This window comes from Onychostruthus taczanowskii, unplaced genomic scaffold, assembly GCF_017590055.1.
Source record: "Onychostruthus taczanowskii isolate IOZ18803 unplaced genomic scaffold, ASM1759005v1 scaffold84, whole genome shotgun sequence".
Taxonomy (NCBI): domain Eukaryota; kingdom Metazoa; phylum Chordata; class Aves; order Passeriformes; family Passeridae; genus Onychostruthus; species Onychostruthus taczanowskii.
In genome coordinates this window covers 1,663,653-1,678,442 of record NW_024506332.1, presented here as the reverse complement: position 1 = coordinate 1,678,442, position 14,790 = coordinate 1,663,653, and the positions used below count along the sequence as shown (strand labels likewise).

Genomic DNA, 14,790 nt, shown 5'->3' with positions numbered 1-14,790 from the left:
CATTCCCCAGCTCCACCCCCCCTATCCCATGGCTCCATCCCCAGCTCCATCCCCCTCTCCCAGCCGGGCACAGGTGCCGGGGAGCAGGGGGCGACCCCCGCCTCTGCCCCCCGCCCTGCCCGGGAGGTGCCGGGGGCCGCTCCCCGCTCCGGCCGGGGGGCAGAGCCTCTCCCGACCCTCGGGGGCTGCCGGGGTTGGGGGCCCGGCTGGCAGCCCGGGCTGGGTGGGGATGGCTGTTTTCCCAGCCAGCTGTGGCGATGGGAGCGCTGGAATTCCGCCGCTCCAGCCCTCCCCACGATCCAGCCGCTGCCTCCGGCGCTGGGGACGCGCGGCCGCGCTGCCACCAAGGTCACACAAGGTTCCGGGAGCTCGGCCCTGCCCGGCGCCTGTCCCGGCCCGAATTCCCAGCCTGGAGGAGCCCAGGCTGGGTCACAGCAGGAGGAGCCGGCCCTGGGGTGACACCTGGGCAGGGCTGGCACACCGCGGGTGCCAGGCAGGGGCTGAGCAGGGAAGGGACATGGGGACATCCCTGCGTCTCCCTGGGCTCCCTCCGAGCTCCCCCCTGCCCTTGCCGCGTTTTCCTCTGCGTTGCCAAGACATGGCTGGAGGCTCTGGGGGCTCCTTCCTCCTCCTCGGCTGGCTGGAACCCCGGGAATGTCACAGAGAAGGGACCGAGGAGGTCCCGGGAATGTCACAGAGTGGGGACCGAGGAGATCCCGGGAATGTCACAGAGTGGGGACCGGGGAGATCCCGGGAATGTCACAGAGTGGGGAGCGAGGAGGTCCCGGGAATGTCACAGAGTGGGGACCGAGGAGGTCCCGGGAATGTCACAGAGTGGGGACCGAGGAGGTCCCGGGAATGTCACAGAGTGGGGACCGAGGAGGTCCCGGGAATGTCACAGAGTGGGGACCGAGGTGTCGTCGCTTCCCCCAGCCCGGCCGGGCAGCGCTGCGAGGGGAGGCTCAGCCCCGGGCAGCTCCAGGGCAGCAGCAGCGAGGTGAGAAGGAGAATTTCTCATTTCTCCTCCTGAGGGAGGGGCAGCAGCGAAGGGAGCCCCCAAAGGCCGCTCTGACCTCATCTGGCAGCGGGAACTGCCCGGGCTGGCTGGGTCCTTGCAGATGTGTGACAGCAGCGGATGATGCAGGTCCTGGAGCAGGGCCGTGCCCTGCAGGAGCTGCTGGCTCAGAGCAGCTTGCTCATGCCTGCAGTTAACTCTTCCCACCCCAGAGCAGCCCCGGGTGCTGCCGAGCAGCTGCAGGGCCCCTGGAGGGTTAATCCTGCCCGCTCTCCCCGCAGGGATCCGTGCCGGGGCCAGGCTGCCTGGTGCCATGTGGAATCCTCCACCTGTTCGGGGCTTTTCCTGCCCGGTCCTGGTGCCGTGCCCAGGCCTGGCCGCCTTTCCTCGCCTCCCTCCCAGCGCGGGTTGGCAGCGCCAGCCCCGAGCTGGCACCGTCCCCTGGCAGCAGAGCCACGGGAGGGGCTCCTGGGCAGGGCAGCTCCTGCCAAGGTGGCCTCAGCCCAAAGCCGTGGGGCTGGAGAGACGCTGGGCCTGTGGAGGCTCTGGCAGCTGGAAGTTCTCCCCAGTCCTGGCAGCTGGAATTCCTCCCCAGCCCTGGCAGCTGGAAATTCTCCCCAGCCCTGGCAGCTGGAAGTTCTCCCCAGCAGTCTTCCTTCTTGGAAGTCTGAGAAATGCTACTCGCTTTCAAAAGATTTAAAAAGGTTTATTAAAACCTTAGCAAAAACACAGCAGAAGACTGGACAGAGAAAATATTACAGCGCTGGGAGCAGGGGATTTTTCCCACCATGTGCTCGTCCACACAGTGGAGGTTTTGCCTTTTGACCCTTTAACCCCTCCCAAAGTTCTGCCCACTGGTGGAGGTCACTTCATTAAACACTGACTGGAGCTCAGCTGTTGCCATGGTAACGAGCCAACCCTCCCAAATATCCCAAACCCAGGCCAACCCATAATAGCAACTCAAGGGAGGTAAAACATAACTATAAATCTATAAAACTTCCCCTAACACATCCATGACATTTGCCCTTTAACTGTGAGACTCAACCATGGCATTGCTCATCTGTCACAGCAGGGATGTAGGGAATGCTCTGGCATCAGCAGGGTGGGACCTGCCTGCCCTGGGCCAACAGGGACCGAGTGAGAGGTCCCAGATCACAGCACCACATAATCCCAAAATCCCTGAGGCTGGAAAAGCCCTCCAGGATCATCGAGTCCAAGCTGTGCCCTTGTCCCCAGCCCCGTGCCACCTCCAGTTGTTCCTTGGTAACTCCAGCACTGCCCTGGGCAGTTCCCAGTCCTGAGCCCCCTTTCCATTCAGAAATTCCTGCTGAATCCACCCTGAGCCTGCCCTGGCCCAGCCTGAGGCCGTTCCCTCTCCTCCTGTCCCTATTCCCGGGGATAAGATCCCAAATCCCCCCAGCTGTCCCCTCCTGGCAGGAGCTGTGCAGAGCCACAAGGTCCCCCCTGAGCCCCCTTTTCTCTAGGCTGAGCCCCTTCCCAGCTCCCTCAGCCCCTCCTGGTGCTCCAGCCCCATTCCCTGGACACCCCCAGCCCCTCACCGGGGGGTTTCTCCTGACGGCCTCTCCTCTGCTCCCCGACAGGACCGTGGGTGGCAGCAGCAGCAGAAGTGACCCCCAGGCCCCCGTCCGGCCTCCCCGTCCCCACAGGCATGCCTTGTGGGGCTGGGCAGCGCCCATGGCTTTCCTGTCCAGGCTCTACAGGAGCAGCAGCAGGTCCCCGAGCCGCGCCCCGCGGGACGAGCGCGGGAGCCACCCCATCCTCAGCGTCTTCGAGCTGGAGCGGCTGCTCTACACCGGCAAAACCGCCTGCAATCACGCCGACGAGGTGTGGCCAGGCCTCTACCTGGGAGACCAGTAAGTGTGGCTGAAGGGATAACGTGGAAGAAACAGAATCCACACCCTGAGGTAGTTATGGAGTGGGGATGTGTGTCAGCACCCGGCACAGGCGAGGTGGCTCTGTGAGAACTTGTGCCCCAAGCTTCGGGTTGTGTTCGAGGGTGCCAGGATGAGGGAAGAGATGAGAATCTTGACTCTGTGTTTCATTATATTATATTATATTATATTACATTATATTATATTATATTATATTAATATTATATTATATTATATCATTATATTATATTATATTATATTATATTATATTGCTATACTAAAACTATACTAAAAATAATAGAAAGAAAGGATGTCCCTCCCTGCTGTCCCTGAAGAGATTTCAATGGGACAAAGGAAGAAGGAGGTGGCAGAGCTGTACAGGGTGGGGTGTCCATGGAGCCAGGGTGGTGAAAGCACCATAAAACCCAAGAATCATAAAAATCCGCCAAGGTTTTGCATCCAGCTCCCTCAGCCAAAAACATCCAGCCTTTGCAGTGTTCTGGGACGCTTGTAGTGCTCTGAGGTGTCCCCTCCCTGCTGTCCCTGCAGAGATTTAGCTGGGACAAAGGGGGAAGGAGCTGACAGGGCTGTGCAGGGAGGGTGTCCAAGGAGCCAGGGTGGTGAGATGTCCATAAAACCCAAGAATCTCTAAAATCCACCAAGATTTTGTATCCAGCTCCCTCAGCCAGAAACATTTATCCAGGACAGCCTTTCCAGTGTTCTGCGACACTTGTAGTGCTCTGAGGTGTCCCCTCCCTGCTGTCCCTGCAGAGATTTAGCTGGGACAAAGGAGGAAGGAGGTGGCAGAGCTGTGCAGAGAGGGTGTCCATGGAGCCAGGGCCGTGAGATGTCCATAAAACCCAAGAATCATAACACTCCACCAAGATTTTGCATTCAGCTCCCTCAGCCAAAAACATCCAGGATAGCCTTTCCGGTGTTGTGGGACACTCGTGGTGCTCTGAGGTGTCCCCTCCCTGCTGTCCCTGCAGAGACATCGCGTCCAACCGGCGGGAGCTGCTGCAGCTGCGCATCACCCACGTGCTGAACGCCTCGCACTGCCGCTGGCGCGGCGGCGCCGACTACTACGAGGGCACGGGCATCCGCTACCTGGGCATCGAGGCCCACGACTCCCCCTCCTTCGACATGAGCCCCTACTTCTACCCCGCCGCTGACTTCATCCACCAGGCCCTCAACGAAGGTCCCGGGGCGAGGGAAGGGGGAGGAGAGGGAGAAGGAATGGGGGGAGCGGCCCTGGGAGGGTGGGGAGATGGGGTGGTGGGCTGGTGGTGGTTGTTGTTAAGGATCCTGGGAAACAAAGGTGTTTTGAGGCTGGGATGGTGTCCCCTGGATGGGATCATCCTGATGGTGTCTCCTCATGGGATGACCTCAATGGTGTCCCTTGGATGGGATCACCCTGATGGTCTCACCTCATGGGATCATCCCAATGGTGTCTCCTCATGGGATGACCTCAATGGTGTCCCCTGGAAGGGATCACCCTGATGGTCTCTCCTCATGGGATCATCCCAATGGTATCTCCTCATGGGATGACCCCAATGGTGTCCCCTGATGGGATCACCCTGATGGTGTCTCTTCATGGAATAATCCCAATGGTGTCTCCTCATGGGATGACTCCAATGGTGTACCCTCATGGGATGACCTTGATGGTGTCCCCTGGATGGGATCACCTCGATGGTGTCTCCTCATGGGCTCATCCCAATGGTGTCTCCTCATGGGATAATCCTGATGATGTCCTTTCCACAGGATCATCTTGATGGTGTCTCCTCATGGGATGACCCCAATGGTGTGCCCTCATGGGACGACCTCGATGGTGTCCCCTGGATGGGATCACCTCGACGGTGTCTCCTCATGGGGTAATCCCAATGGTGTCTCCTTGTGGGATCACCCCAACGGTATCTCCTCATGGGATCACCCTGATGGTGTCCCCTGATAGGATGACCTCGATGGTGTCCCCTGATGGGATCACCTGGATGGTGTCTCCTCATGGCATCACCCCAATGGTGTCTCCTCATGGGATAATCCTGATGATGTCCCCTCCACAGGATCACCATGATGGTGTCCCCTGGATGGGATCACCTCAGTGGTGTCCCCTCATGGCATCACCCCCTCCCCAGAGGGCGCAGGCTGGATGAGAGCACTGTCCCCTCAGGTCACAGCCCCGGCCTGTGTCCTGAGCACTGCTGGGCCTGTTCTGTCCCTTTTGGGCTATCAGGACACTCTGACACCCTTTGCCACGAGGGTGACCTCAGTTCCTCACAGCCCTCACCTCCTTGCCAGCTGCAGCCCACCTGTACCACGGCTCTGGGTGCTCCAGGGCACAGCTCAGTAGGATTTTTGGGCTGAAAACGTGGGATTTTTGTGCTGAAAATGTGGGATTTTTGTGCTGAAAATGTGGGTTTTTTGGCCTGATTTTCGGGCTGAAAACGTGGGATTTTCCTGGCTCTGCCGTGACGCAGCCGCCGTGTCCCCCCAGGGAGGATCCTCGTGCACTGTGCCGTCGGGGTCAGCAGGTCGGCCACCCTGGTCCTCGCCTACCTCATGATCCGCCACCACATGCCCCTGGTCGAAGCCATAAAGACGGTCAAGGACCACCGCGGGATCATCCCCAACCGCGGCTTCCTGCGCCAGCTGGTGGCCCTGGACAACGCCCTGCGGCTCAAGAGGAGCTCCTGAGGGGCTGGCACTGTGTGAGCTCTGCCTGTGGGTCCCCCACAGCCCCCCCAGCTCAGGGGGTCCCCCCGTGGTCCAGCCCAGACCCTCCACCTGCAGTTCTGCCATGGCCTCCTTCCCAGCCCGCTCGCTCCCAGACGCCTCCGGAGGGACTCGGCCCCACCTCGCCGGCTGCTCCATCCCCGTGGTCTCCAGGGAACCTTCAAGGCTTTGTTGTCCCCCCTGGCGTTTGTGTCCCTCGCTGCCAGGACGGCTCTGTGTGTCCCCTGTCGTGCTGCCGTGTGTTTGTGGTGATGTCAGGTGTGGTGTGTGGGCTCAGGCCAGCTCCTGCCGCGGTGTTTGGGTGTTCTCCGTGCCTCGTGCCGCCCTGTGAAAATAAAGGCAGAGCTAAGGAACAGCCTGGGCACGCCTCGTGGGCCTGGGGACAGCTCAGGGTGGCATCTGGCACGGGACTGGGGGACAGAGCATCGCCTGAGTGCTCGGGCTGAAGATGGACCCGAGTGCCCCCAAATTCTCAGTGCAGGGATCAAACCTGAGACCCTGCTCAGTGCCCAAACCTGAGACCTTGCCCAAAGCTGAGACCCTGCTCAATGCCCAAACCTGAGACCCTGCCCAAACCTGAGACCCTGCTCAGTGCCCAAACCTGAGCCCCTGCCCAAACCTGAGATCCCACCCAAACCTGAGATCCCACCCAAATCTGAGACCCTGCCCAAACCTGAGCCCCTGCCCAAACCTGAGCCTGTGCCCAAACCCCAAATCTGAGCCCCTGCCCAAACCTGAGATCCCACCCAAACCTGAGATCCCACCCAAATCTGAGACCCTGCCCAAACCTGAGCCCCTGCTCAGGGCCTGTCCTGGGGTCATCCCCTCTTTTTCCCAGCAGTGGGGACAAAGGGGGGCTCCTGGTAGGAGGCAGAGCTGGGCTGGCAGTGCCAGTGTCACCCAGCAGAGCTGGCAGTCCCAGTGTCACCCAGCAGAGCTGGCAGTGCCAGTGTCACCCAGCAGAGCTGGCAGTCCCAGTGTCACACAGCAGAGCTGGCAGTCCCTGTGTCCCGCAGCAGGGCTGGCAGTGCCAGTGTCACCCAACAGGGCTGGCAGTCCCGGTGTCACAGCAGATCTGGCAGTGCCAGTGTCACCCAGCAGGGCTGGCAGTGCCAGTGTCACCATCCAGCACGAGGTGGCCGTGCCAGTGTCCCAAAGGCAGCTCCCAGTGCCCCCCCGGCTGTGACAAACACCCCCAGGAGCAGCAGGGCTGAGGCAGGAGGGTGACAAGGCCGGGAAGGGGTGTCCTGGTGGCCCGGGTGGCCCCGGCCCTGGCGGCTGCCAGCCCTCATTGTCCTCCCGCTCCCGTTATAGCTCCATTCTTCCCGAGCTTCCGGAGAGCCCCCGGAGCAGCGCTGGGCTGCAGCTGGGCCCTGCGGGGATCCTGGAAAAGCGGGGGACAGGGAGCTGGGGCCATGCTGGGATCATGGAAAAGGGGGGGACAGGGAGCTGGGATCATGATGGAAAGCGGGGGGAGTGGGGGTGGGGACAGGGAGCTGGGACTGTGCTGGGATCATGGAAAAGGGGACACAGGGAGCTGGGGCCATGCTGGGATCATGGAAAAGGGGGGACAGGGAGCTGGGGTCATGGAAAAGGGGGGACAGGGAGCTGGGGCCATGGTGGGATCCTGGAAAAAGGGGGGACAGGGAGCTGGGGCCCTGCTGGGATCATGGAAAAGGGGACACAGGGAGCTGGGGCCATGCTGGGGTCATGGAAAAGGGGACACACAGACTGGGGCTGTGCTGGGATCATGGAAAAGGGGACACAGGGAGCTGGGGCCATGCTGGGGTCATGGAAAAGGGGGGACAGGGAGCTGGGGCCCTGCTGGGATCATGGAAAAGGGAGGACAGGGAGCTGGGATCATGGGAAAAGTGGGGACAGGGAGCTGGGGCCCTGCTGGGATCCTGGAAAAGGGGACACACAGACTGGAGCTGTGGTGGGATCATGGAAAAGGGGACACACAGACTGGAGCTGTGCTGGGATCATGGAAAAGGGGACACAGGGAGCTGGGGGCCATACAGGAACAGCTTCATGCCTTGGGGCACACCAGGAGCAGTGCCAGCACCCCGTGTGTCACCGCTGAGCTGGCTGGTGTCCCCGAGCCTGGGCTGGGTGTGACAATCCCAGTCTGGTTTGGGTTGGAGGGACCTTAAACCTCATCCCATTCCACCCCTGCCATGGCAGGGACACCTCCCACCATCCCAGGGTGCTCCGTGGGCACTCCCAGGGATCCAGGGGCAGCCGCAGCTGCTCTGGGAATTCCATCCCAGCCCCTCCCTCCTTCCCAGGCAGGAATTCCCTCCTGCCTTTAGCTCCAGAGCAACGCGGAGAGGCAAACCCTTTCAACAACGACATTTTCCGGAATATCTAACTTGTGGTGTCCCAAACCTCACAGCGAGACCCCCGCGGAGCCCCAGAGGGCCCGAGGCCGGGCCGGGTGCCACCTGCGCCAGGTGATGCCCTGGGAGCGGGCCCGGGGGTGTGAGCGCAGGGACCCGCCGGGGGCGGGCCGGGGGCGGCCCCGGGGGGGCTGCGGGGCCGGGGCGGGGTTTTCGGGCCCGGCCGTGGCCCGGAGGAGCAGCCGCGGCCCCACGGAGCCGCCCGATGCCCCCGTTCCAGTGGTGCCACGGTGAGCGCGGGGAGGGGCCCGGCGGGGTGGGCAGGGGGTGACCCCTCCCTGCTGCCCGGGGAGGGGGGCACCGGCTGCGGGGGGAGCGGGGCAGCCCCCGGCCATCTCTGGGCATCCCCCGGCCATCCACGGACATTCCCCGGGCAGCCCCCGGACATCCCCGGGCCATTCCCTAGGCATCTCCGGGCATCCTCTGGGCATCGCCGGGCATCCTCTGGGCATCTCCGGGCATCTCCAAGCATGGCGGGGCACCCCCGGGCATCCCCCGGCCATCTCCGGCCATCTCCTGAGCATCTCCGGGCATCCCCGGGTATCCCCCGGGCGTTCTCGGTCATCCCCGGGCATCCCCCTGGGCATCCCCGGGCATTCCCCGGCTATCCCCGGTCAGCCCCGGCCGCTCCGTGCTCCGGGCGCTCCCTCCCCGCTCCTCCCTCCCCTCCTCGGGGTTCCCGGTGCCCCCGTGGTGCCCCCGAGGGGCGCATCCCGCCCGGTTCTCCGGGAGAGAGCACCTGGGGCAATGGACTGGCTGCTCACACCAAAAAAAAAAACCCACCTCAAACCTTTGGTGTGCCCACAAAAGTGGGGCAAACTCATTTTTGGGGGCCCCTGGCCGGGAGGAGCCCTCAGGAACATGAAGCTGAGTTGAGGGGGGCTCACGAGAGCTGGGTTGTTTTAGTGACCCAGGAGCTGCGCTGGGAATTCCATCCAAGCCCCAGCAACAAAAGGCTGGGCTGCTTGAATTTATGGAATGGCTGCAGCCTTTGAAGCTAAATATAAACCCAGCAGCTCTTCCTGTCCCCTGACACGTCCCTGCTGTGTCCTGGTGGCGTGGGGGACACTGGGCAGCGTGGGGGACACGGAGCCACCGCTCCCCCAGGCAGGGAAGGCTCCACAGCAGCTCCAGGCTTGGCTGTGCTCAAGGATCCTCCGAAATCAGAGAGGCTTTGGCCTCCCCAGGCTGAAGAATCTCCAAAATTGGGGACTCCCAGTTCTCTCTGGGCCTCCCGAGGCTCTGGGCACAGCAGGACAGAGCCCAGCCTTGTCCCCAGCCCTGTCCCCAGCCCCAGGCAGGGCTGAGCACTCAACTTGTGCACTTTGGCTTCCAGCCCCACAAATATTTGATAAATCAAAGCTTGGTGTTGTTAAAGGCCTTCACAGGGCTGCTGGAAAATCACATTTTGACCTAAAAGGGTTTATTCAAGGGTTTATTAGGCCTTGGATCTCAGCTCCTCTTTGCAGCCCAGCTCTCCCTCCTGCTGCTCACCTGTAGCTTAGGACTTTGCAGACCCAGGGGATTTTATGTGGGGAATTTATTTATTTATTTTAGCTCCTTATCCCCGCGCTGGACTTGGCTTCAGGGCAGCTTTTTGCAGGGAAAAAGTTTTGGGCTTTTTTTCCTGCATCCCAGCAAAACCCATACGGAAACCATGCTCAGATTTCTGGTGCAAAGCCCAGCTTTTGTGTGGGAGGAGAAGGAATGGTTTTATTTAATGACCTGCTGAGTTTTCCATGGGTTTTACTGAACAAGAATCGGGGTGAGGGAGCAGCAAAATCCCTGCACAATGTGTGTGTGCAGGGGGGGAATTTGTGTGGGTCCTGAGTGGAAATACATCAAAATGTGGGGTCTGAGGGGCCAAACTGGGCTTTGCTGGGGCTCCAGGGGTTTGAGGAGGGCTGGGCTGTGGGGTTGGGCTCAGGCTGTGGGGTTTGGTGTGGGGGACGGGGCTGGGGCAGCTCTGTGTCCTCAGCACAGGGGGTTTGGGTGAAATCTCTGTGGGGAGGAGGAGGAAGAGGAGGAGGAAGAGGTGCAAAGCACAGCCCTGATGGGCCAAACTGTGCCTGGGCTCCTTCCACGAGGAGCTCTGGGAGCTTGCATGAAAAACACTTCTCTGGCCAAACTGAGTCTGCTCCCCGCGAGCGTCCTTGGTGCAGCAGCCCAGAGAGGCACCTGCGTGTCTGCAGATCCCTCTTTTCCCATTTTAAAACAACTTTTAAATTAAATAATGGCTCCAGCCCTCGGGGGTTTGGTGCTGGTGCCAGACTGGGAGCCTGGAGCTGGTGGCAGGGGGCATTTCCTGGGTTAAATCTGGATTTGATCCATTCCCCTTGAAGTGAAACCACAGAGGGCTCAGGCAGGCAGGGGGGGTTTAATCAAAACCAGCCCGGGGAGGGAGAGGGGGCTGAGCTCGGCAGGGACCCCTGCCCCAGGTCCTGGCAGCTCCTCCTCACATCCTGGAGCTGCAGAGGGAATTTCCCTGGAGCCTGGGAGTTCTGGAGGCTCATCCCGCCCTGCCTGAGCTGGTGAGTGCCACAAGGGCCCTCGTGGGGTCACGGATGGCATTTCTGCCCAAGGATGGGGCAGAGCACGGGGGCTGCAGGAGGAGAGGGTGCCTGGGGTGGTTTTGGGGTCCTCAGCTGGAATTTGAGCCCTCAGATGAGCCCGGAGGGATGTGCTGGCCCCTCAGGTGCTCCAGCATCACCTCAGGGGTCCTCAGCTGGAATTTGAGCCCTCGGATGAGCCCGGAGGGATGTGCTGGCCCCCAGGTGCTCCAGCATCGCCTCATGTCTTGCTCAGTGCGATTTTGTCAGAGCTGTATTTGATTTGGTTTGTTCTGTTTTGGTTCTTTTTTTTTTTTTTTTTTGGAGCTTTTCTCAATCATTTCCAGCAAGGAAACAGCAAAAAATAATGAACCTTTCCTATTGTCTCATCATCCTGCACCTGGTGGCCTCAGGAGCAGCAGGACCTGACAAACAAATCCTCCCTTTCCCACTGTGCCTGAGGAGATGATGGATTGTCTCTGGTGATTGCAGCCAGCCCGGGGCGAGTGGCAGGAAAACCCCATTTCCTGCAGCCCCGGCTGCCCCAGGGCGGCTGCACGGTGTCCCCAGGGCCGGGTGGGGCCAGGCTGGGACACGGCTGGGACACGGCTGGGACATGGCTGGGACATGGCTGGGACACGGCTGGGACACGTGGACTCAGCCAGGCCAGCAGGGCAGACACCTGGGTCTTGTATTTGCGGCGTTCCCAGACAAAGTGAGTGGCAGGAAAACCCCATTTCCTGCAGCCCCGGCTGCCCCAGGGCGGCTGCATGGTGTCCCCAGGGCCGGGTGGGGCCAGGCTGGGACACGGCTGGGACACGGCTGGGACACGGCTGGGACACGTGTACTCAGCCAGGCCAGCAGGGCAGACACCTGGGTCTTGTATTTGCTGCGTTCCCAGACGAAGTCAAACACATTCCAAAGCAGCAAAACACAGGAGAAGCAAATGAGATAAAATTGTTTTCATTTTTCTCTGAGGCTTCTCAGCTTCCCAGGAGAAAAACCCTGGGTGAAGGGATTTTTCAGAGAGTGTGACGGTGACACCTGGGGACAGCTGGAATTTGGGAGTGCCCTGGCTGGCCAGGTGTCCTGCTGTCCCCTGGCACAGCAGCCCTGGTGTCTGCAGCGGTGCAGGAGGCTCTGCTGCTCCTCCCGGCCCTGCTGGCAAATTCCAGCCTCTCCCCAGGAAGGGGCTGTAATTAAATCCAGGAGGAACGGGCTGTCATTAAATCCAGGAGAGCTGCGGGAGGAGCTGTTTGATGAGGAGCAGGGTGCAGGGCAGAAGGAAGGGGCTGGGAGCTGCTTGGGGGGCACAGATGGGGCTGGGGGCTCCTCTCCTTTCCAGGGAGAGCTGAGGAGAAACCAAAGCCCCCTCCCAGGGGGGTCAGAGCCATTCCCAGACATAAAACTGGGTTTAGTCCATGTCAGAGCCTGGCTTTGCAGCATCTCTGAGCAGTGTCAGGGGGCTGGGGCTCCATGGGACCCTCCTGGGGTGGCTGAGGTGTCACCAGCCCTGCGTGACATCCCTGGGGTGGCACCTGTGGCTTTGCTGCTCCTCCTGGGGCGATGCCAGCTGCTCCTGGTTTTTGAGCTGGCTCTCAGCTCTGTCCTTCCCTAAATCCCTTCCTGGCCTCTGTGGATCCCCTGGAGATGGAAACGGGGCCTCGTGCCCCCCCAGCTGCCCGGATCCTGCCGGGGTGCTGCTGGACAGGGGCTGGTGGCTGTGGAAATGGAGCTGCCTGGGCTGCTCTGGGGGCTGCTGGCCCTGCAGGGGACATTTCCACTCCCCAGACACAGGACAATGTCCTCGTGCTGCCAGTGCCACCCTGGGCTGCTGCCCTTGCAGGGGACATTGCCACTCCCTGGGGACAGGACAGTGCCCTCGTGCTGCCAGTGCCACCCTGGGCTGCTGCCCTTGCAGGGGACATTGCCACTCCCTGGGGACAGGACAATGCCCCCGTGCTGCTTTTCTTGGCAAGCTCCGCAGGGGACAGAGCCTCTCTCTGCTCTCACTTTTTTCCACCTAAACGCTGAATTTCTCCTCCCCCCAAGGGTGCTCCTGCAGCCTGGGGCTGATTTATCCCAGTAAACCCTGCACGATGCCGCCCATCACCTTCCAGGACCTGCCCTTCAACATCTACATGGTCATTTTCGGCACCGGCATCTTCATCTTCGTGCTCAGCCTCATCGTCTGCTGCTACTTCATCGGGTGAGCCGGGGGCTCGCTGTGCCTGGGCACTCCCAGATCCTGTTTTGTCCCAGAAAACAGGGACAAACCCCCCGGAGCAGGGCAGGAAGGGGCTCCTGTTTTCCAGGGAACGTGCGGGGGCCGCATTGTGCGGGCAGGGAAGGGAAGGAGAGGGAGGATGTGCCTTTCCCTGCTATTTTTAACCCCAAAAGCCGAGGCTACAGCTGCTGCTCCTGCAGGGCCGGCTCAGCCCTGCCTTGTCCCCTGCATCCCTCAGGCGTTTTTGGGAGCGCGTTTTGGGGCCGGGGCTCTGTGCCAGGCTCCCTTCCCCGGCCGAGGTCGCGGCGGGGCCGGGAGCTGCTGGGGATACGATTCCCGAAGGCAAAGAAATACCGCTGGCACCCCCGGGCTCCAGCTCGGGCTGCCCCCGCACCAGCGGAGCCGCCGCTCCCAAATCCCGGGCGGGAGGGGCGCGTTCCCCTGGGTTTTGGGGAACTCCCGGGTATTTTTGGCTGCCAGACTGACGGTGCCTTTCTGTCCCCGTTCCCCAGCAAGCTGCGGCAGCAGGCGCAGAGCGAGCGCTTCGGGTACAAGGAGGTAAAGCCGGGGGGCTGGGGATGAGCGGGGAATCGCAGGGACCGATCCTGCTCGTTCCAAAGCGCTGGGACGGGACCCCCTGCCCGGACCCCCCTGCCCCGGGCTCATCCCGCTCCTGCCGGGGCCATCCTGGTGTGACATCCTGCCCCTCCTCTCCCGCAGGTGGTTCTGAAAGGCGACGCCCGCAGGCTGAGCGTGCACGGGGTGAGCGGGCTGGGATGGAGCTGGGATTTACCGGGATAATCCTGGGAACACGGGACAGGCCGGGGATGGAGCTGGGTGAACCGGGATAACCCTCGGGACAGGCTGGGGATGGAGCTGGGGTGAACCGGGATAACCCACGGGACAGGCTGGGGATGGAGCTGGGGTGAACTGGGATAACCCTGGGAGCTTGGGACAGGCCGGGGGCGGAGCTGGGGTGAACTGGGATAACCCTGGGAGCTCGGGACAGGCTGGGGATGGAGCTGGGGTGAACTGGGATAACCCTCGGGACACATTCCCTGTGTTCACGAGCAGGGACAGGCTGGGGATGGAGCTGGGATGAACTGGGATAACCCTGGGAGCTCGGGACAGGCCCGGGACGTGCCCTGGGGAAGTGCGGGCCGGGATCGGGAGCGAATCCCTCCCCGCGGGTGGTTTGGGGACTGGGCTGAGCTCCCGGCTGGGAATTCCCGGGATTTCCCGAGCCGTGGCATTTCACAGCCGCCCTCAGCCGCCGTCTCACCTCCCACAGCAGACCTGCGCCGTCTGCCTGGAGGATTTTCGGCTGAAGGAGGAGCTGGGGGTGCTGCCGTGCCAGCACGCCTTCCACAGAAAGTGAGTGCGCCGGGAGCGGCCAATTCCCGCCGGGAATCGCCATTCCCGAATTCCTAACAGCAGGAATTCCCGGTGGGAATCGGCACTCCCGCATTCCTGCCTGCTGGAATTGCGGGAATTCCCGGTGGGAATCGGCACTCCCGCATTCCTGCCTGCTGGAATTGCGGGAATTCCCGGTGGGAATCGGCACTCCCGCATTCCTGCCTGCTAGAATTGCGGGAATTCCTGGCGGGAATCGGCATTCCCGAATTCCTACCCGCAGGTGGCTGCAATTCCCAATGGGAATCGGCATTCCGAATTTTGGGAATCGGCATTCCCTCATTCCTGCCCGCAGGTGCCGGGAATTCCCGCTGGGAATCGGCATTCCCTCATTCCTGCCCGCAGTGCCGGGAATTCCCGGCGGGAATCGGCATTTCCCCGCAATTCCCGCCCGCAGGTGCCTGGTGAAGTGGCTGGAGGTTCGCTGCGTGTGCCCCATGTGCAACAAACCCCGCGCTCAGCCCCGCGCCGGCATCGGGACCCTGCTGGACGAGCTGCTGTGAGGCGGCCCCGCCGGGATCCGCCGGGATCCGCCCCGCCTGCCCCGCTCCCCCTGCAGGGATCC

General features: G+C 61.8%; 2 protein-coding genes across 2 annotated transcripts in view; both read left to right on the top strand.

Annotated features, from left to right (window-relative positions):
- DUSP26 (dual specificity phosphatase 26) overlaps nucleotides 1-5,992 on the top strand; it is a 6,954-nt gene extending 962 nt beyond the window's left edge. The window contains exons 2-4 of the mRNA XM_041424953.1: nucleotides 2,617-2,889; nucleotides 3,897-4,105; nucleotides 5,399-5,992. Coding sequence (XP_041280887.1) covers nucleotides 2,711-2,889; nucleotides 3,897-4,105; nucleotides 5,399-5,598 — 588 coding nt within the window. The 5' untranslated portion in view covers nucleotides 2,617-2,710 and the 3' untranslated portion in view covers nucleotides 5,599-5,992. The remainder of the gene's footprint in view (nucleotides 1-2,616; nucleotides 2,890-3,896; nucleotides 4,106-5,398) is intronic.
- Nucleotides 5,993-8,241: 2,249 nt separating this feature from the next.
- Nucleotides 8,242-14,728, top strand: RNF122 (ring finger protein 122). Its single transcript, XM_041424954.1, has 6 exons — nucleotides 8,242-8,266; nucleotides 12,638-12,794; nucleotides 13,325-13,370; nucleotides 13,533-13,574; nucleotides 14,104-14,186; nucleotides 14,623-14,728. The coding sequence occupies exons 1-6, from the start codon at nucleotides 8,242-8,244 to the stop codon at nucleotides 14,726-14,728; spliced, it is 459 nt and encodes a 152-aa protein (XP_041280888.1).
- The last annotated feature ends 62 nt before the right edge of the window (nucleotides 14,729-14,790 follow it).